The sequence below is a fragment of the Trachypithecus francoisi genome, unplaced genomic scaffold (assembly GCF_009764315.1).
Source record: "Trachypithecus francoisi isolate TF-2019V2 unplaced genomic scaffold, Tfra_2.0 Lachesis_group5, whole genome shotgun sequence".
NCBI classification, from domain to species: Eukaryota; Metazoa; Chordata; class Mammalia; order Primates; family Cercopithecidae; genus Trachypithecus; species Trachypithecus francoisi.
This window is the reverse complement of record NW_022681470.1, coordinates 108307724-108330729: the sequence shown is the minus strand read 5'-3', so window position 1 is coordinate 108330729 and position 23006 is coordinate 108307724. Positions and strand designations below refer to the sequence as shown.

At 38.8% G+C, this 23006-nt stretch overlaps 1 protein-coding gene across 3 annotated transcripts in view; it reads left to right on the top strand.

Annotated features, from left to right (window-relative positions):
- MAGI3 (membrane associated guanylate kinase, WW and PDZ domain containing 3) overlaps positions 1 to 23006 on the top strand; it is a 300844-nt gene that overhangs the window by 188273 nt on the left and 89565 nt on the right. For all 3 annotated transcript variants that reach the window (XM_033198447.1, XM_033198450.1, XM_033198448.1), the window contains exon 3: positions 18403 to 18522. In XM_033198447.1, the coding sequence (XP_033054338.1) occupies positions 18403 to 18522 (120 nt within the window). The remainder of the gene's footprint in view (positions 1 to 18402; positions 18523 to 23006) is intronic.

Genomic DNA, 23006 nt, shown 5'->3' with positions numbered 1-23006 from the left:
TTGCTTTATGAATCTGGGTGCTCCTGTATTGGGTGCATATATATTTAGGAGAGTTAGCTCTTCCTGTTGAATTGATCCCTTTACCATTATGTAATGGCCTTCTTTGTCTCTTGTGCTCTTTGATGGTTAAAGTCTGTTTTATCAGAGACTAGGATTGCAACCCCTGCTTTTTTTTGTTCTCCATTTGCTTGGTAGATCTTCCTCCATCCCTTTATTTTGAGCCTATGTATGTCTCTGCATGTGAGATGGGTCTCCTGAATACAGCAGACTGATGGGTCTTGACTCTTGATCCAGTTTGCCAGTCTGTGTCTTTTAATTGGAGCATTTAGTCCATTTACATTTAAGGTTAATATTGTTATGTGTGAACTTGATCCTGTCATTATGATATTAACTGGTTATTTTGCTCGTTTTTGATGCAGTTTCTTCCTAGCCTCGATGGTCTTTACATTTTGGCATGTTTTTGCAATGGCTGGTACCGGTTGTTCCTTTCCATGTTTAGGGCTTCCTTCAGGGTCTCTTGTAAGGCAGGCCTGGTGGTGAAAAATCTCTAAGCATGCTTATCTGTAAAGGATTTTATTTCTCCTTCACTGATGAAGCTTAGTTTGGCTGGATATGAAATTCTGGGTTGAAAATTCTTTTCTTTAAGACGTTGAATATTGGCCCCCACTCTCTTCTGGCTTGTAGAGTTTCTGCCGAGAGGTCTGCTGTTAATCTGATGGGCTTCCCTTTGGGGTAACCCGACCTTTCTCTCTGGCTGCCCTTAAGATTTTTTCCTTCATTTCAACTTTGGTGAATCTGGCAATTATGTGTCTTGGAGTTGCTCTTCTGGAGGAGTATCTTTGTGGCGTTCTCTGTATTTCCTGAATTTGAATGTTGGCCTGCCCTACTAGGTTGGGGAAGTTCTCCTGGATGATATCCTGAAGAGTGTTTTCCAACTTGGTTCCATTTTCCCCCTCACTTTCAGGCACCCCAGTCAGACGTAGATTTGGTCTTTTTACATAATCCCATACTTCTTGCAGGCTTTGTTCATTTCTTTTTCTTCTTTTTTCTTTTGGTTTCTCTTCTCGCTTCATTTCATTCATTTGATCCTCAATCGCTGATACTCTTTCTTCCAGTTGATCGAGTCAGTTACTGAAGCTTGTGCATTTGTCCGTATTTCTCGTGTCATGGTTTTCATCTCTGTCATTTCATTTATTATCTTCTCTGCATTAATTAGTCTAGCTGTCAATTCTTCCACTCTTTTTTCAAGATTTTTAGTTTCTTTGCGCTGGGTACGTAATTCCTCCTTTAGCTCTGAGAGGTTTGATGGACTGAAGCCTTCTTCTCTCATCTCGTCAAAGTCATTCTCTGACCAGCTTTGATCCGTTGCTGGCGATGGGCTGCGCTCCTCTGCAGGGGGAGATGCGCTCTTATTTTTTGAATTTCCAGCTTTTCTGCCCTGCTTCTTCCCCATCTTTGTGGTTTTATCTGTCTCTGGTCTTTGATGATGGTGACGTACTGATGGGGTTTTGGTATAGGTGTCCTTCCTGTTTGATAGTTTTCCGTCTGACAGTCAGAAGGACTGTCTGTTGGTCTGTTGGAGATTGCTTGAGGTCCACTCCAGACCCTGTTTGCCTGGGTATCAGCAGCAGAGGTTGCCGAAGATAGAATATTGCTGAACAGCGAGTGTACCTGTCTGATTCTTCCTTTGGAAGTTTCCTCTCAGGGGTGACTCCACCCTGTGAGGTGTGAGGTGTCAGACAGCCCCTAGTGGGGGATGTCTCCCAGCTAGGCTACTCTGGGGTCAGGGACCCACCTGAGCAGGCAGTCTGTCCGTTCTCAGATCTCAACCTCCGCGTTAGGAGATCCACGGCTCTCCCCAAAGCTGTCAGACAGAGTCGTTCGCGTCTGCACCGGCCCCCGCTGCTTCCCCTATTGGACTGCAGCTGTGCGCTGTCTGCAGAGGTAGAGTCTACAGAGACAGGCAGGCTTCCTTGAGCTGCTGTGAGCTCCACCCAGTTCGAGCTTCCCAGCGGTTTTGTTTACCTACTTAAGCCTCAGCAATGGCGGGCGCCCCTCCCCCAGCCTCGCTGCTGCCTTGCGGATCGATCGCCGCAGACTGCTGTGTAGCAGTGAGGGAGGCTCCGTGGGCGTGGGACCCTCCCGGCCAGGTGTGGGATATATTCTCCTGGTGTGCCTGTTTCCTTAAAGCGCAGTATTGGGGTGGGAGTTACCCGATTTTCCAGGTGTTGTGTGTCTCAGTTCCCCTGGCTAGGAAAACGGATTTCCTTCCCCCTTGCGCTTCCAGGTGAGGCGATGCCTCGCCCTGCTTCAGCTCACGCTGGTCAGGCTGCAGCAGCTGACCAGCACCGATTGTCCGGCACTCCCTAGAGAGATGACCCCAGTACCTCAGTTGAAAATGCAGAAATCACCGGTCTTCTGTGTCGCTCGTGCTGGGAGTTGGAGACTGGAGCTGTTCCTATTCGGCCATCTTGCTCCGCCCCCGTTTATTTTTGATTGATTGATTTTTGAGACAGAGTCTTGCTCTGTTTGTTGACCAGTCTAGAGTACAGTGGCACAATCTCAGCTCATCACAACCTCCGCCTTCCAGGTTCAAGTGATTCTCCTGCCTCAGTCTCCTGAGTAGCTGGGAGTACAGGTGCGCGCCACCACACTTGGCAAATTTTTGTGTTTTTAGTAGAGATGAGGTTTCACCATGTTGGCCAGGCTGGTCTCAAACTCCTGACCTCAGGTGATCCGCCCGCCTCAGCGTCCCAAAGTGCTGGGATTACAGGTGTGAGCTGCCAAGCCTAACCCTAAAATGAAATCTTAAAGCACAAAGTATCAATTGTTTTATCTGATGGTCTTGATCTTTGTTTGGTGATAAATATGCCAGACAAGTATGCCAGAAAAAATTGTATTTCATTTTGCACTGACGTTCATCAAATTTATTAAGAGTGTATCAAAAATCATCCTCATATTGGGCATTACAAAGTATGTTATATGTTGTTTCATATAATCTCATTTTCTTTTTTAATTGTGAAAGCATTTTGTCTGCTTCTCCTGATTTTGATTTTGCCATTGAAATCTATTAAATATATTACTTTTATTTCAGATTTTAGATCCATTTCTAATTTCATGTTGGAACATTCCACAGTAGCATTCACTTTCTCTCTTTGCATTTCTTCTGTTAAATATTTACAAAGCACTGAAGCTTGTAACAAATAATCAGTGAAAAATGCCAGAAAATATTATTGGATAGTATTCAAATAACCTAATATTTAGATTTCCCAGCATGGTTAACAGCATTACGCAGAGTTGTGTGTTGAAACTGCCAATTTAAGGACTTAGCCTCCAAACTTGTTATTTCTTGGAACACAACTCGTAGGATTTATATAAAGTATAATACACATATCATCTTATTAGTATTGTTTTATGTAAGAAAGACCCACCACTAGCAGATATGGCCATGAACACACACTTGTGGGAACAGCTGCAAGTAAGACTGACTTGAGTATATTGTGACTGCTACTCTCCCACATGCTTCTGTCCTGGTTCCTGGCAATGTCAACCTTAACCTTTGATTCTGCTTTTCAGCGTTTCCTGCTCTTGCTTTCAGTTGATATCAGCGGATTTCTTTAAGCCAGATGTCTCTATGTCAAATTGTTAAACTTTAATTTGTGCAAGAGAATTAGAACTTTTTTGTCATTTTTCCTGGCAACTAATTTGTTGTAAGATTTAGAGAAAACAAATTACCCAAGAAACTCCAGAAACCATTCCTACTTAGAAACAGTAACGTAAATCAACTGCAGCTCTCATATATTGCAGGTGGAAATGCAAAGACATCTACTTTGGAAAATAATGTGACATTTTCTTATTGAATTAAACATACAGTTACCACAATACCTAGTAATTTCACTCCTAGGTATTAACTCAACATACATTTAAATATATGTCTATCCAAAGTCATGTAAGTTAATAGCAGCTTTATTTATTATAGCCCAAATCTGGAAACAACCCAAATGTCCATCATTGGTGAATGGATAATTAGTTTTGGTATATCCATACAGTGGAATGCCAAATGAATAAAACAAGACTAAAGATCAATGAGGAAATAGAGGACTTTAACAATATGAGACCAAATGGACCTAACGGACATACAGAACATTTCATCCAATAACAGCAGAATATACATTCTTATCTAGCATGCATGGAAGATTCTCTATGATAAACCACGTTAGGCCACAAAACAAGTCTTAATGAATTTAAGATTTAAATTATGTAAAGTATATTCTCTCAGCATAATGGAATGAAACAAATTAATTAGCAGAAAGAAAACAGGAAAATTTGCAAATGCATGGAAAGTAAACAGTGTGTTCTTAAACAACTAGTGGATCATGAGAGAGTTTCAGAAATATCTGGAGATAAATTTTTTTAAAAGATACAACATATTAAAACTTATGGAAGGTAGTAAAAGCAGTACCAAGAGGGAAGTTTATAGCAGTAAACACATTAAAAGAGAAGAAAAATCTCAAGTCACCAGCCTAATCTTATACCTTAAGGAATTAGACAAATAAGAACGAACTAAACCCAAAGTCAGCAGAAGGAAGGAAATGATAAAGACTAGAGCAGAGATAAACTCAATAGAAAACATAAAAGAAAAAAATCAACCAAACCAGGAGTTGTTTTTTAAAAAAAAAAAATCACTAAAATTGATAAACCCTTACTTCCTTACTTAGATTAAGAAAAAAAAGACTTAAATTTCTAAAATTAGAAATGAAAGGGGAGATATTATAACTGATGTCACAGAAATGAAAAGAATTATAAAGACTACTGTAGTGAAAAGTTAGATGCCAACAAATTGGATGATCTAGAAGAAATGGATAAAGTTTTAGAAATATAAAACTACCAAGTCTGAATCATAAAGAAATAAAAAATCTGAAGAGTCCTATAACGAGTGTGGAGATTAAAGCAGTAATCAAAAACCTCTCAACAAAGAAAAGCCTAGAACCTGGTGGCTCCCCTGGAGAATTCTACCAAATAGTTAATACCAGTCCTTCTCAAATTCTTCCAAAGAACGGAAGAGAAAGGGACACTCCTAAACTCATTTAAACTTGTTACCCTGATAACAAAACCAGACAAAGACACAATAAAGGACAACTACAGGCCAATATCCCTGATGGATATTTGACACAAAAATTCTAAAGAAAATACTAGCAAACCAAATTATATTGCACATTAAAAAGATCATACATCTTGACCAGCTAAAATTTATGCCTGGAATGCAAGGATGGTTCAACATATAAGAATCAGTTAATATAGGCCGGGTGCGGTGGCTCAAACCTGTAATCCCAGCACTTTGGGAGGCCGAGACGGGCGGATCACAAGGTCAGGAGATTGAGACCATCCTGGCTAACACAGTGAAACCCCGTCTCTACTAAAAAAAATACAAAAAAACTAGCCGGGCAAGGTGGCGGGCGCCTGTAGTCCCAGCTACTTGGGTGGCTGAGGCAGGAGAATGGCATAAACCCGGGAGGCGGAGCTTGCAGTGAGCCAAGATCCGGCCACTGCACCCCAGCCTGGGTGACAGAGCAAGACTCCATCTCAAAAAAAAAAAAAAAAAGAATCAGTTAATATATTATACTACATTAACATCTCAATACAGAAAAAGCAAAATTCAGTACCCTATCAGGATTTTAAAAAATACTCAACAAATTAGGAGTAGAAGGAAACTACCTCAACATAATAAAAGCTAACATTATGCTCAACAGAGAAAGACAGAAGACTTTTCCTGTAAGATCCTGCAATAAAGCAAGGATGCCCACTCTTGCCATTACTATTCAGCATAGTACTGAAAATTCTAGCCAGAGTAATAAGACAGGAAAAAGAAATAAAAGGCATTCAACTTAGAAAAGACGTAAAATGATCTCTCTTTGCAGATGACATCTTAAATGTAAAAAGAATTTGAACAACCTGGTGAATCTCAAAAGCATCAGGCTAAGTAAAAGAAGCCAGACAACTACTGGAATCAAATTAATGTATGATTCCATTTATATTAAATTATATTAAAGGCAAAACTCTACTGATAGTAGGTCAGTAACTGCCCACAGTGGAGGACTGCAAAGGGGCCCAAGGAAACTTTGGGGGATAATGGTTTCCAAAGTTCACTTAATTGTACTGTTAGAATTAGTGCATTCTGGCCGGGCGCGGTGGCTCAAGCCTGTAATCCCAGCACTTTGGGAGGCCGAGACGGGCGGATCACGAGGTCAGGAGATCGAGACCATCCTGGCTAACACGGTGAAACCCCGTCTCTACTAAAAAAATACAAAAAACTAGCCGGGCGAGGTGGCGGGCGCCTGTAGTCCCAGCTACTCGGGAGGCTGAGGCGAGAGAATGGCGTAAACCCGGGAGGTGGAGCTTGCAGTGAGCTGAGATCCGGCCACTGCACTCCAGCCTGGGAGACAGAGCGAGACTCCGTCTCAAAAAAAAAAAAAAAAAAAAAAAAAAGAATTAGTGCATTCTATTGTAGATAAATTACTTCTTTCATACCATCAATATTTAGAAAATGAAAGTTTATGAAAATATTACTTACAATGGCATGTAAGTTTTTTTTTAAATACCTAGAAATTAACCTCTAATGAAACATAAGACCTCCATAGGGTGAAAATTAAGGGATGCTAAAGAAGATCTGAATATGCTGACAGATTTCTTATTCATGAATTAAAGACAGTATGGCAAAGATATCAGTTCTACTCAAATTGATTGGTAGATTCAATGTAAATTCCATAAAAAATTCAGCCTTTTTAGCCTGTTTATCTGATTTTAGAATGTGGACAGGCTATGAATACAAAAAGCAAGATAGGTGGACTTGCTATACTATATATCTAGATTTATTAGGAAAATAGAATAATTATAACACTGATATTGATACAGGAATGGTCAGTAGGTAGAAAGCCTAGTAGTAAACACCCAAGCTTATATAGACGTTGCTATGAAAGAAGTGCTGTGGCTGATCAGAAGGGAAATTAAGACTTTCTTTTTTTTTTTTTTTTTTGAGACGGAGTCTCGCTCTATCGCCCAGGCTGGAGTGCAGTGGCCGGATCTCAGCTCACTGCAAGCTCTGCCTCCCGGGTTTACGCCATTCTCCTGCCTCAGCCTCCCGAGTAGCTGGGACTACAGGTGCCCGCCACCTCGCCTGGCTAGTTTTTTGTATTTTTTGGTAGAGACAGGGTTTCACGGTGTTAGCCAGGATGGTCTCGCTCTCCTGACCTCATGATCCACCTGTCTCGGCCTCCCAAAGTGCTGGGATTACAGGCTTGAGCCACCATGCCCGGCCAAGACTTTCAGTAAATCATTTTGAGTAGTCATTTGGAAAAAATGGAAATTGAACTGGTACTTCTCACCAGCTCGCCCATCCCCACCACTGTGTTAAAGTCCTAGGTGTGAAAGACAAACCTGTAATGCTTTTTAAAAAGAATATAGAATATCTCCATAGCCTTAGGAAAGGAATTTTTTTTTTTTTTTTTTTTTTTTCCGGACAGTTTGCTTTATGCATTCAGACAATTGAGGCTCGCTTTCCAGGTGCAACCCAGTGCCCTGGATGTCATCAGCACAGGCTGGGAAAGGATTTTTTTCAACTAGACACAAAAACCGTTAGCTGTAAAGGAAAAGATTGATAAATTTGACTACATTAAAATTAACTTCTGTCATCAAAATACAATTTGTTAAAAAGGTGAAAAAATCAGAATGTGACAAGATACTCTCTGTTCCTCTACATTTATTTCTGCAGTACAAATAGTTTACATGTGATTGGCACATATGTAGAAAATGACATAAATTTAACTGAGGTTATACTAGTTTCTATGCCATTTTCCTCAGCAAGCTAATTTTTTTTTTTTTATCATCAAATAGCCACAAGTAAATAGAATAAACGAACACAACTGAATATTGCAGCTGAGGAAGAATATGGCAGTGTGTATGATGCCTGTATACTTCAATTTGGCATCTTTTCTGTTTGACTTTGTGTTCTGTTTTTAAAATCTTTATTGCACTGTTTGCCCTATCTTCATTATTTAGTAGGCTAACCCTTTCTTATACCCCTTTCTGTCAAGCCACCTTTTCTTTTCATTTCTTTCATTTTCTTAGAAGACACAGTATTTTATTTATTATTTTTAATTGGGAATTTAACATGTCTTTTAAACTGTATTAATATTTTAAATTAGAACCATTATTTATTTTGTTAGTGTTCTGGTTACAAAGTTGCAAAGGTTTTGAGAAGTCAACCATGACTCTGTTTTCTCCATAATCTCTGTTATTTTGGGTGCATGATTTTTCAGAAAGTGCTGTTTCAAGAAAACATGTTTCACAGAAATCCCCCATTTGCAATACGTATGTCTGACAATGGACCACAGTACTTCATCAATACCAAGGCAGTTATTTCACATTTTAACATCTCTACAGTTGGGATGCATCTTAGAATAGATGAAATCTTTCCATTGTAATTGCCAGGTTATTTTGTTTCTTAGGGATAAAATAATGATGCAGTTTAGAAGGGGTTGGTTACTTAGATTTGATGATTTAATATAATATTCAGAATATAAAGAATTACAAATCAATTTTATTTTTTATTATACTTTAAGTTCTGAAATACATGTGCAGAACATGCAGGTTTGTTACATAGGTATGCATGTGCCATGGCGGTTTGCTGTACCCATCAACCCAACATCTAGGTTTTAAGCCTCATATGCGTTAGGTATTTGTCCTAGTGCTCTTTCACCCCTTGCCCCCCACACCCTGACAGACCCCAGTGTGTGATGTACCCCTCCATGTGTTCATGCGTTCTCATTGTTCAACTCCCACTTATTAGTGAGAACATGTGGTGTTTAGTTTTCCATTTCTGTGTTACTTTGCTGAGAATGATGGTTTCCAGCTTCAACCATGTCCCTGCAAAGGACATGAACTCATTCTCTTTTATGGCTGCATAGTATTCTATGATGTACATGCGCCATATTTTCTTTATCCATTCTATTATTTATGGGCATTTGGGTTGGCTCAAAGTGTTTGCTATTGTGAATAGTGCTGCAGTAAATATGTGTGCATGTGTCTTCATAGTAGAATGATTTATAATCTTTTGAGTATATACCCAGTAACAGGATTGCTGGGTCAAATGATATTTCTAGTTCTAGATCCTTGAGGAATTGCCACACTATCTTCCACAATGGTTGAACTAATTTACACTCCCACTAACTGTAAAAACGTTCCTATTTCTCCACATCCTCTCTAGCATCTGTCATTTCCTGACTTTTTAATATCTGCCATTCTAACTGATGTGAGATGGTATCTCATTGTGGTTTTGATTTGCATTTCTCTAATGACCAGTGATGATGAGCTTTTTTTCATATGTTTGTTGGCCACATAAATGTCTTCTTTTTAGAAGTGTCTGTTCATATCTTTTGCCCACTTTTTGATGGGGTAGTTTGTTTTTTTCATGTAAATTTGTTTAAGTTCCTTGTAGATTCTGGATATCAGACCTTTGTCAGATGGATAGATTGCAAAAATTTTCTCCCATTCTATAGGTTGCCTGTTCACTCTGATGATAGTTTCTTTTGCTGTACAGAAGCTCTTTAGTTTAATTATATCCCATTTGTCAATTTTGGCTTTTGTTGTTGTTGCTTTTGGTGTTTTAGTCATGAGGTCTTTGCCCATGCCTACGTCCTGAATGGTATGGCCTAGGTTTTCTTCTAGGGTTTTTATGGTTTTAGGTGTTACGTTTAAGTCTTTAATCCATCTTGAATTAATTTTTGTATAAGGTGTAAGGAAGGGGTCCAGTTTCAGCTTTCTGCATATGGACAGCCAGTTTTCACAACACCGTTTATTAAATAGGGAATCCTTTCCCCATTGCTTGTTTTTGTCAGGTTTGTTGAAGATGAGATGGTTATAGATGTGTGGTGTCATGTCTGAGGCCTCTGTTCTATTCCATTGTTCTATGTATCAATTTTGTTACCAGTACCATATTGTTTTTGGTTACTGTACCCTTGTAGTATAGTTTGAAGTCAGGTGATGTGACGCCTCCAGCTTTGTTCCTTTTGCTTAGGATTGTCTTGGCTATATGGGGTCTTTTTTGATTCCATATGAAATTTATAGTAGTTTTTTCTAGTTATGTGAAGAAAGTTATTGGTAGCTTGATGGGGATAGCATTTAATCTGTAAATTACTTTGGGGAGTATGGCCATTTTGATGATATTGATTATTCCTATTCATGAGCATGGAATGTTTTTCCATTTGTTTGTGTCCTCTCGTATTTCCTTGAGCAGTGATTTGTAGTTCTCCTTGACGAGGTCCTTCATGTCCTTTGTAAGTTGGATTCCTAGGTCTTTTATTCTCTTTGTAGCAATTGTACATGGGATTTCACTCATGATTTGGCTCTCTGTTTGCCTATCATTAATGTATAGGAATGCTTGTGATTTTTGCACATTGATTTTATATCCTGAGACTTTGCTGAAGTTGTTTATCAGCTTAAGGAGTTTTTGGGCTGAGAAGATGGGGCTTTCTAAATATACAACCATGTCATCTGCAAACAGAGACAAATTGACTTCCTCTCCTCCTGTTTGAATACCCTTTATTTCTTTCTCTTGCCTGATTGCCCTGGCCAGAACTTCCAATACTATATTGAATAGAGGTGGTGAGAGAGGGCATCCTTGTCTTGTGCCAGTTTTCAAAGGGAATGCTTCCAGTTTTTGCCCATTCAGTATGATATTGGCTGTGGGTTTATCATCAATAGCTCTTAATATTTTGAGATACGTTCCATCAGTGCCCAGTTTATTGAGAGTTTTTAGCATGAAGGTGTATTGAATTTTATTGAAGGCCTTTTCTGCATCTATTGAGATAATCATGTGGTTTTTGTCATTGGTTCTGTTTATGTGATGGATTACGTTTATTGATTTGCATATGTTGAACCAGCGTTGCATCCCAGGGATGAAGCCAACTGGATTGTGGTGGATAAGCTTTTCGATGTGCTGCTGGATTCAGTTTGCCAGTATTTTATTGAGGATTTTCACATCGATGTTCATCAGGGATATTGGCCTGAAACTTTTTTGTTGTTGTTGTGTCTCTGCCAGGTTTTGGTATCAGGATGATGCTGGCCTCATAAAATGAGTTAGGGAGGAGTCCCTCTTTTTCTATTGTTTGGAATAGTTTCAAAAGGAATGGTAGCAGCTGCTCTTTGTACCTCTGGTAGAATTCGGCTGTAAATCCCTCTGATCCTGGGCTTTTTTTGGTTGGTAGGCTATTAATTACTGCCTCAATTTCAGAACTTGTTATTGGTCTATTCAGGAATTCCACTTCTTCCTGGTTTAGTCATGGGAGGGTGTATGTGTCCAGGAATTTATCCATTTCATCTAGATTTTTTAGTTTTTTTTTTTTTTTTTTGTATAGAGGCATTTATAGTATTATCTAATGGTAGTTTGTATTTCTGTGGGATCAGTGGTGATATTCCCTTTATCATTTTTATTGTGTTTATTTGATTCTTCTCTCTTTTTTTCTTTTTTATTCTGGCTAGTGGTCTGTTTTGTTAATCTTTTCAAAAAACAGCTTCTGGATTCATTGATTTTTTGGAGGGTATTTCATATCTCTATAATCTTCAGTTCTGCTTTGATCTTGGTTATTTCTTCTGTTCTGCTAGCCTTTTTTTTTTTTTGATCCAGAGTCTTGCTCTGTCACCCAGGCTGGAGTGCAGTGGCGTGATCTCGGGTCACTGCAAGCTCTGCCTTCCGGGTTCATGCCATTCTCCTGCCTCAGCCTCCCAAGTAGCTGGGAGTACAGGCGCCTACCACCATGCCCGGCTAATTTTTGGTATTTTTAGTAGAGATGGGCTTTCACCACGTAAGCCAGGATGGTCTCAATCTCCTGACCTCGTGATCCGCCCCCATTGACCTCCCAAGGTGCTGGGATTATAGGTGTGAACCACCACACCCGGCCCTGTTCTGCTAACTTTTGAATTTGTTTGTTGTTGCCTCTCTAGTTCTTTTAATTGTGATATTAGGGTGTCTATTTTAGATCTTTCCCATTTTCTGATGTGGGCATTCAGTGCTATAAGCTTCCATCTAAACACTGCTTTAGCTGTGTCCCAGAGATTCTAGTACATTGTATCTTTGTTCTCATTGGTTTCAAATAACTTATTTATTTCTTCCTTAATTTTGTTATTTACCCAGTAGTCATTCAGGAGCAGCTTGTTCAGTTTCCAAGTAGTTGTGTGGTTTTGGGTGAGTTTCTTAATCCTGAGTTTTAATTTGATTGCACTGTGGTCCAAGAGAATGTTTGTTATGATTTCCGTACTTTTGCATTTGCTGAGGAGTGTTTTACTTCCAATTATGTGGTTGATTTTAGAATAAGTGCCATGTGGCACCGAGAAGAATGTATATTCTGTTGATTTGGGGGAAGGGTTCAGTAGATGTCTATTAGGTCTGCTTGGTCCATAGCTGAGTTCAAGTCCTGAATATCCTTGTTAATTTTCTGTCTCGTTGATCTGCCTAATATTGACAGTGGGGTATTAAAGTCTCCCAGTATTATTGTGTGGGAATCTAAGTCTCTTTGTAGGTCTTTAAGAACTTGCTTTATGAATCTGGGTGCTCCTGTGTTGTGGTGCATGTATATTTGGGATAGTTAGCTCTTGTTGCGTTGATCCCTTTACCATTATGTAATGCCCTTCTTTGTCTGTTTTGGTCTTTGTTGGTTTTAAGTCTGTTTTATCAGAGACTAGGATTGCAACCCCTGCTTTTTTGGGGGGGGAGGGGGCTTTCCATTTGCTTGGTAAATATTAAATATTCATCCATCCCTTTATTTTGAGCCCATGTGTGTCTTTGCACATGAGATGGGTCTTCTGAATACAGCACACCAAAAAGTCTTGACTCTTTTATCCAATTTGCCAGACTGTGTCTTTTAATTGGGGCATTCAGCCCATTTACATTTAAGGTTAATATTGTTATGTATTAATTGTATCCTGTCCTCATGATGCTAGCTGGTTATTTTGCACATTAGTTGATGCAGTTTCTTCATAGGGTTGTTGGTCTTTATATTTTGGTATGTCTTTGCAGTGGCTGGTACCAGTTTTTTTTTTTTTTGAGGCGGAGTCTCGCTCTGTCGCCCAGACTGGAGTGCAGTGGCGCAATCTGGGCTCACTGCAAGCTCCGCCTCCCGGGTTCACGCCATTCTCCTGCCTCAGCCTCCCAAGTAGCTGGGACTACAGGCGCCCGCCACCTCGCCCGGCTAGTTTTTTGTATTTTTAGTAGAGACGGGGTTTCACCATGTTAGCCAGGATGGTCTCGATCTCCTGACCTTGTGATCCGCCCGTCTCGGCCTCCCAAAGTGCTGGGATTACAGGCTTGAGCCACCGCGCCCGGCCGGTACCAGTTTTTTCTTTCCATATTTAGTGCTTCAGTCAGGAGTAAGGCAGGTCTGTTGGTGACAGAATCCCTCAGCATTTGCTTGTCTGTAAAGGATTTTATTTCTCCCTCGCTTATGAAGCTTAGTTTGGATAGATTTGAAATTCTGGGTTGAAAATCCTTTTATTTAAGAATGTTGAATATTGGCCCCCCACTCTCTTCTGGCTTGTAGGGTTTCTGCAGAGAGATCCGCTGTGAGTCTAATGGGCTTCCCTTTGTAAATAATCTGACCTTTGTCTTTGGCTGCCCTTAACATTTTTTCCTTTGTTTCAACCTTGGAGAATGTGACGATCTTGTGTTTTGTGATTGCTTTTCCCAAGGAGTATCTTAGTGGTGGTCTCTGTTTTTCCTGAATTTGAGTGTTGGCCTGTCTTGCCAGGTTGGGAATGTTCTCCTGGATAATATCCTGAAGTGTGTATTCCAACTTGGTCCCATTCTCCCTGTCACTTTCAGGTACACCAATCAATCATAGGTTTGGCCTTTTCACATAGTCATATTTCCTGGAAGCTTTGTTCCTTTTCATTCTATTTTCTCTGGTTTCGTCTTTAAGCTTTATTTCATTGAGTTGATCTTCAATCTCTGATATCCTTTCTTCCACTTGATCAATTTGGCTATTGATACTTGGCGTATGCTTCACAAAGTTCTCATGCTGTGTTTTTTAACTTCATCAGGTCATTTATGTTTTTCTCTAAACTGGTTATTCTAGTTAGCAGTTCCTGTAACCTTTTATCAAGGTTCTTAGCTTCCTTGCATTGGGTTAGAACGTGCCCCTTTAGCTCAGAGGAGTTTGTTATTACCCACCTCCTGAAACTTACTTCTGTCAATTCATCAAACTCATTCTCTGTCCAGTTTTGTGCCCTTGTCAGAGAGGAGTTGTGATCATTTGGAGGAGAAGAAGCATTCTGGTTTTTGGAATTTTCAGCATTTTTGTGCTGGTTTTTCCTTATCTTTGTGGATTTATGTACCTTTGATCTTCAACGCTGATGGCCTTTGGATGGGGTTTTTGTGTGAGCGTCCTTTTGGTTAATGTTGATGTTATTGCTTTCTGTTAGTTTTCCTTCTAATAGTCAGGCCCCTCTTCTGCAGGTCTACTGGAGTTTGCTAGAGGTTCACTCCAGACCCTGTTTGCCTGGGTATCACCAGCAGAGGCTGCAGAACAGCAAAGATTGCTGCCTACTCCGTCCTTGGGAAACTTTGTCCCAGAGGGGCACCTGCCTGATGCCAGCCAGAGCTCTCCTGTATGAGGTGTCTGTTGACCCCTGCTGGGAGGTGTCTCCCAGTCAGGAGGCACGGGGGTCAGGGACCCACTTGAGGAGGCAGTCTGTCCCATAGCAGAGCTCGAGCACTGTGCTAGGAGATCTGCTGCTGTCTTCAGAGTCGGCAGGCAGGAACATTTAAGTCTGCTGAAGCTGCGCCCATAGCTGCCCCTTTCCCCAGGTGCTCTGTCCCAGGGAGATGGGAGTTTTATCTATAAGCCCCTGACTGGGGCTGCTGCCTTTCTTTCAGAGATGCCCTGTCCAGTGAGGAGGAATCCAGAGAGCCAGTCTGGCCACAGCCGCTTTGCTGTGCTGCAGTGAGTTCTGCACAGTCCAAACTTCCTGGTGGCTTCCTTAACACTCTGAGGGGAAAAACCACCTACTCAAGTCTCTGCAATGGTGGACGCCCCTCCCCTCACCAAGCTCGATCATTCCAGGTCAACTTCAGACTGCTGTGCTGGCAGCGAGAATTTAAAGCCAGTGGTTCTTAGCTTGCTGGGCTCTGTGGGAGTGGGACCCACTGACCAAGACCACTTGGCTCCCTGGCTTCAACAGTTCTGTCTCGCTGGGGTACAAAAAAAAACTCCTGCAGCTAGCTCAGTGTCTGCCCAAATAGCCACCTAGTTTTGTGCTTGAAACCCAGGACCCTGTTGGTGTAGGCACATGAGGGAATCTCCTGGTCTGCGGGTTGCAAAAACATGGGAAAAGCGTAGTATTTGGGCCAGATAGCACAGTCCCTCATGGCTTCCCGTGGCTAGGGGAGCAAGTTCCCAGGCTCTTTGTGCTTCCTGGGTGAGGCAATGCCCCACCCTGCTTCTGCTCACCCTCCATGGGCTGCACCCACTGTCTAACTAGTCCTAATGAGATGAACTGGGTACCTCAGTTGGAAATGCAGAAATCACCCACCTTCTGTGTTAGTCTCACTGGGAGCTGCAGACCAGAGCTGTTCCTATTTGGGCATCTTGCCAGCTCCCACAAATCAATTTTAAAGACATAAACCCAACAGAGAAATGAGGAAAGACTTGAATAACCACTTCACAACAGAGGAAATCTATATGACTTCTAAATGTATTAAAAAGAATGTTTAATCTCATAAAGCAATTGCATATTAAATACACAGTGAGGTGACTTTACACACCTAGGATATTGGATAAAGTTTAAAAGCCTCATGATAAGTATTGGTGTGGACAGAAGAGGATGCATGTTATGTGATTCCATTCATATGAGGTTGCAAAAGTGGCAAAAGTAAGCTATGTTGCTTTAAAATGCACTATTTAGTTGGTACAATCATCAAAAAGGAAAGGAAATCATCATCATAGATGTCAAGATGATAGTCACTTTTGAGGAGAGATTTATCATCAGAGACACCCAAGAAGGTTTTTGAGGTCCTGGTAATGTTTTGTTTCTTTGCTTGGGTTGATTTGCTTATAACTAAACAGAAAGGGTAAATGAGTTATATCAAATGTTATTCATAGGTCAATTAAGATGAGGGTAAGACTTGGCCATTGAGTTCAGTGAAGTGGAGACTGTTGTTGAAACAGCACTTTGTCTTGTGAATGGTTGGGGAAAAGATCGTATTTGAATAGGCTTAAGAGACGGTGAGAGGAGAATTGGAGACTATATGGCTCCAAAGAACTCTTCCTCTTCCTGGAGGAATTTTTGTGTATAAAGGAGAACTGTGGTGAGAACTGGGGTGAGTGGGGATGTAGAAAGCTTTATATAAAACATATAGTATTAGGAGAATATAAAGATAAATTTTATGGAATGCCAAAAGCAATGGGGTAAAGGAAGGAAGATAACTTTATGTGTATTGGGTTGTATGGTTTTGTGGGGGGAGTGAAAATTTATAATACTTTGTAAAGAGAATTAACATTAAAACTATTTTCTAGTCTTAGAAATATATGGTAGAATTACACATAACATTCATATCTGTCAGTGAAAAGAATCGTGGACAACATCCTGCTCAACGCCACTTTGCAGAAAGAGAAAGCCAAAAGAGATTAAGTACTTGATCTAAATTGTGCCATCAATAATAATCCCAGACCAAAACAGAGTTCCTCCTGCCCCTTGGATCAGTGCTGTTTTTATAGTATTATCTATAATATGGCTTGCTTTTAAATTGTTTTTTAGTCATTATATTTTATAGTAGAGTTTATTTGGATATCTCAGTTAGCCTTTGCTGTATAACAGACTATCCCAAAACTTAGTGACTTAAAATAGTAGTGTGTATTTCTCATGATTTCATGAGTTGGGCTCAATTCGGACCATTCATGTGGCTGTAGTCATTGACGGCTCAACTGGAGCTGGAGGGGCTAAGATGGTCTAATTCATGTGTCTGGGGCCTTGCTGCTTTTTGTTGGCTTGGGCTCTCTTATCATTCAGTAGTTAACCTGGACTTCCTTGCATGGTAGCAGGAGCATTCCAAGAGGGTGAAGATGGAAGTCTAGATCCCTGAACTTGGACAGCATCACAGCCTTCACATTAAATTAATCAAAGCATATCATCAATCCAGTCCAAATTCAAGGGATGAGGCAACAGGCCCCACCTCTTAGGAGGTGCAAAATATTGTCATCGTATTTTTTCCATCTGTCATAGATAATTACAAATTATAATTTTAATCATTGAATTTTTTTTTTTTTAAGAGGAAGGCTTTGTAAAATGTGTTGTTATAGAATCTGAATTTTATACCAAGGATCATGGGAAGCCATTGGTGGGTTTAGAGAGATTTTCTTTGTTTCCTCAGACTGTGTTTTAGAAAGTCACTGACTGCAGTTTGGCGGAGGTACTAGGAGTGTAGCTGGGAAGAGGTAAAGGTTGACCTGGGAGTACCAACAATACAGGTCCTAGATAATGATATGAATTCAGTGATTATGGGAATGAAAAGAAGTGTTTAGAGATACTTATGAGGTAGATTTGGTGACTGGATGTGGAGTAGAGGGAGGAGCCCAAGACGACTGACTCTCAGATTTCCTACCTGGAGTGCTATTACTGAATAGGGGCCTAAGTGGAGAAGCAGGTTTAAGAAGGAAAGTGTTCTTGTTCTAGACTTGCAGCCAAATCCCAGACTCTGTTCCCAGTGAGAATCCTGGATCTCTTTGTATTACGTAGTGTTTGAAATGACATTTCATAACAGTGACTCTTGTTTAGTAAAATTCAGTAAAACGTAGCAATGCTGCCATAACCTGAATTTGTACCTTGAAGCTGAAAGAAAGTTTGTACTTCAGCATTTAGTGATCTGTTACTGCAGTTAATTTTATGAAACAATTTACTTACTTAATTTTTTAAAATTACTTGAAGAGAATAATAGCTAAGAAGCCATATGTGAATACCTATCTTAAGCATTTTATTCACTTATAAAGTAACTTTATAACCATTGTTTGTTCAAGTTTTAAAAATAAAGTTCATTAAAATAACTTATAAAAATTATTATTTTTTTGTCTTTCATGACTCTAGTAAGTAGAATGTTTACATTTATGCTAGAGATGAAAAAAATACGTAGGATAACTACTTTAAAATAAGTCTATCTTTCGCCAGGTGTGCACATATATCAAAACATGTTGTATGCTATAAATGTATACAATTTTATCTGTGAATTTTACCTTAATAAAGTTGGGGCAGGGGAATGACGTATCTCTTATGCGTTCTCTACAGATGGAATGTTCTATTACTTTGAATATTTTGTAAGTTTAAAAGTACTTTACAACCTACTTTTTTTTTCTTTTTTCTTAGGCACTACAAGGGCCCCCAGGGATGGGGAAGTACCAGGAGTGGATTATAATTTCATTTCCGTTGAACAGTTCAAAGCACTGGAAGAGAGTGGAGCATTGTTAGAAAGTGGAACGTATGATGGTATGTCCCCAAAAATAACATCACCCCCCCCACCCAAAAAAACTATCTGAATGACTGGAATTATTTCAGAGGGAATTTGACCAGCAAAGTACTACTTTTTGAAAAAAATTTTTCCGCTCTGTTTTTGGGAAAATGTTCTTTTGATGGGGAGATTTGTAATTTACTAATTACAAATGGGATTAAATAATAAGCAAAAAAAGTCCGTCATATTTTAAAGTTGATTGTGAACAATGTACTAAAAATCAGTCAAACTGGCCAGTTTATATATTTCATAGTAATTCACATTCATCATGTGAACTCAGTGAGTATTTGTGGATTGCTTTCTATTTGTGGTTGGGAATTCAAAATCTGTACTCTTAAAAAACTTATATGTACCTTGACTATCCTGGACAAAAGAGAATATAAAATATGGGAGAAAACAACAAAAACAGAATAATTGGTTTTCTTTTCATTTCTGTTTCCTCTACCCACTTGATTCCATTGATATTTGATATTTGAGATCAATTTCCATTTTTAAATGATTCTGTTAGATCTATTTTTCCCCTTATGTAGCATACTTTTCCCTGGCAAGCTTATCCACTTCCATAGCACCCTATGCTATGGTCCATCATTGCTTTTTCATACTATTATAGTTGCCTCTTTACAAGCTCTATGATAGTAATGGTCCTGTCTTTCTTACGTGATATTATCTTCAGTGCCTAAAGATAGTGTTCAATAAATATCTAACCTGGAATTCAGCATATTCAAATATGCATTTGTGCTCTATCCAAAAGAGTAATTCTTCATCATTTCTCTCTTTAGCAGCACCATGATCTCAGAACAGTGAAATCATTATTTACTTTCTCCTTTTTCTCACATTTCATATCCGTTTGCCAAATCTCATCATTCTTCTTTTGTAGCTGCATTCACAATGCTCTTCTTTCACCTTCACCACCTCATTGTAGGCCTACTAGAAGAGCTCATGTGTGGACTATTGCTGTTGATCTCATGTATTCCAGTTTCTTCCACCCTACCCATTGCTACCATGCTAGTCTTCTTCAAGAGCAGCTCTATCATGTCTCTCCTATGCAGAACTTTCAATGATTTCCTTTCGTCTGCTAAGTTTAACCTAACTACCTTTTCTGGGCTTAGCACTCATGACTCATTCATTTGTTGATTCGTTTTATCCTGTTTTATTCATTAAACAACCATTTATTAAGTACCTACTATGTGCCAAGCTCTATAAGAGGATCTAGGAATACTGCGATGAACAAGGTTAAAGTGCTTTTGAAGTTTTTTTTTTTAAAGAAGACCTCTGCCCTTAAATGATGAAGATATTCTACATTTTGTTCCATTAAATATAAGCGCTTGGTATGGACGAAGTGGCAAATTACATATTATTTATTGCTGTGTGCTCAATTCAAAGAAAATGCATCATTTCATTTCACATCCAGAGAATGGCAACAATTTTACAGTCTGATAATTGAAAGAAATGGAAACTCCCATACATTACTGGTGAGAATATAAAATAGTATAATCCTTTTGGAGAACATCGTGGCAGTGGCTAGTAAATTTGAAGATATACGTAACTCTGACCCAGCAATGCTCCCCTCTTGACATCTACTCAGGGAAAACCGTTGTGCATATGCATATATAGACACGTATGAGAATATTTGTTATAGTGTGAAACAGTGACAGAATGGAAACAACTCTCCTTTAGTAGAATGAATAACATATATTTTAATTTGTTCATAAAAATGGACTGCTATACAGCAGTTCAATGCACTAGATTTATAGGTATCAACATTAGTAAGTGTGAAGAGGCATAAAAAGTATAAAATTGTATAAAGGTATAAAATTGTATAAAAAGTTACAAAATGATATTTATATTATACTATTTATGAAAAAATATGTGAAATGTTAGGAAAATATTCTCTGAAGCTTTTATGAAAACAATAGTATTTACATGTTACAGCTGCGTATATACATATCTTAGATGTATATTCAGGAGGAAAGACACATATCAACTTCAAGACAGCTCAGGGAGGGAGTGGCTATAGGGACAGGAAGTTAGAGCTTTAATTGTAGATGTGACCATGTATATATATCCTTAACGAGGAAAAAAAAGGGAGATTTGAAGGCAATCTAGCAATAATATCTAGATGTGTATATAAATAAATTAATACATGTACACATATTTATATAAGTAAATTTTATACATAGATATTTCTAATACTATTCTGATACTACAGTCTGTAATTTTATATGTGTTTGAAATATTGAATAGTTGGCAGTTCTATAAAAATGAAAAAGCCTTCAGAAAATAAAAAAACTTCAAAACAGCTCTAAAACAATGAAAAACTTTCTCTGTCAGTGACTATAGTTAGGGTTCACAACCCTTGGAATTGTATTCTGTATCTGAAAACTTGATATTTACCAACAACTCAAGAAAAATAGATCTAATTTATTTATAAACAATGCTAGTTTTCTTTTTTAATCTAAGCTCCATAAGTATCTTTTTTAACAAGGAAACTGCCCCAAATTATTATGAAGTCCTAAAATCTTTTCAGTGATTATGGATGGCAGTCATCATATCCTGCATTTTTATATTTTCCCCTTAGAAAAAGGTTAAACTTTCTCAAGTTAGATAATAATTATCAAGAATTCTCAGTAAGATGTGTTTCTAGTAGTACTACTACCTTATTTAGAAAAAGTGGACTTTTTATTTCTGTCATGGTATATCCAGTTTCCTTGATACTGTGATTAATAGGCATAATTCAGGAAAAAGAGAGACCCTCGAAGCTCCTAATCCCCAGCCAAATCTCTGTTTGGTGTATTTCTGTGCCAGCTACCCCAGAGAAGCATGACTGGCTTTTTCATTGGTTCTTTGCTTTACTTCTGAGCTAGAAAGTTTGCAGAAAGTTTAGTCTGTTTTCATACAAATCTTTGCATCCATCTGTACGATTGGAGTAACTCCACTTCAAATATGGATTTGGAAACAAGGGAGTAGGTGAGTAGGGAGAGACAGGATGTCGTTGAAAAGTTTTTTAGTTTGATTTTATTGTTTTGTCTTCATTATTTTAATGACAATTCCTGCTGAAAGTCAAACTTCCAAAAAATTCATGTTAAATGTTTTCCCCCTCAAAACATGCACAATTTAAGGTAAACTATGTAATATCTAGATTTGTTTCAGCATTATGGGGAAGAACCTATGCTACTTTCCATCTAGGAAAAAACAGTCAATTATCTACCTCATTAATTTACCTCAGGTGAATGAGCAGCTTAATTACTTCTTTAGGAGCCAAAGAATTTTATTAGAAAATATGAATTTAGAAGAATCATGAGTATTTTACTCTCTCATCATATATACATATATATATTTCTCTAACATTAGCATAATGATTAATAGAATGTCAAGAGTAGTAGGAACCACAAACTGTTAATGTTGGCTTGACCTGTTGAGTGCTTTCCCATATTATTTGGCGGCCTAGTGGGAACTGCATGACAAATTGAGAAGACACTCAATTGTTTTCATTCTTTTCTGGAACATTTATTTTTACTGCAAAAATTACAGATTCTCAAGAGAAAATTAAAGTATTTCTTGCTTTCCTGAGAGTAAGCCAATACTGAATGATCCTGCTAATGTCTCTATTTGTTTAATAAATTGTCAGATAAAATAATAGAATGCTCAGAAAAACTTTAAAAAATTACCCTTACATAAACATCCTACATTTTTATCTGATCTGGTTAGTTCTTAGCTTAACCTTTACCCACTTACTTCCTCATTTTATCAAAATAGTTCATTATGCTACACATTAGAACAAAATTATTTCAGTTAGTTTTATCCTCATTTACCCCCACCTTTTATGCCAGTTAGTCTTACATGACAGCATCAATGCATTTAAATTCACAAATTATGTCCTAATTCAGAACCCACGTAAGGCAATCCTTGTAGGAATGAATAATCTACATACGTACAGTCAATTTCCTGGCCTTAAACAAATAGTATGAAAATACTAGCTAATATATGGTGAAGAGCACTTGAGAAATTAGTTCTTTCTCCTATTTCTGCTCTCTGTTCTCCTAAGATGAGTGCTTTGGCCTCCTTTTGGCCAATGGTAGATATTTTAATTTTTTTAAATTTACTTTTTATGTTTTTGAGGCAGAGTCTCATTCTGTCACCCAGGCTGGAGTGTAGTGGCACAATCTCAGCTCACTGGAACCTCTGCTTCCTAGATTCAAATGATTTTCCTGCCTCAGTCTCCTGTGTAACCGGGATTCACAGGCGTGTGCCACCTTACCTGGCTAATTTTTGTATTTTTAGTTGAGTTGGGTTTCGCCACGTTGGCCAAGCTGATCTCAAACTCTTGACCTCAAGTGATTCGCCCATCTCAGCCTTCCAAAGTGCTGGGATTACAAGTGTGAGCCACTGTGCCCAGCCCTTTGGTAGATATTTCAAAACTCCTTTGTGAAAAATAGGGCAGAGACATACACTAAGTGAAATT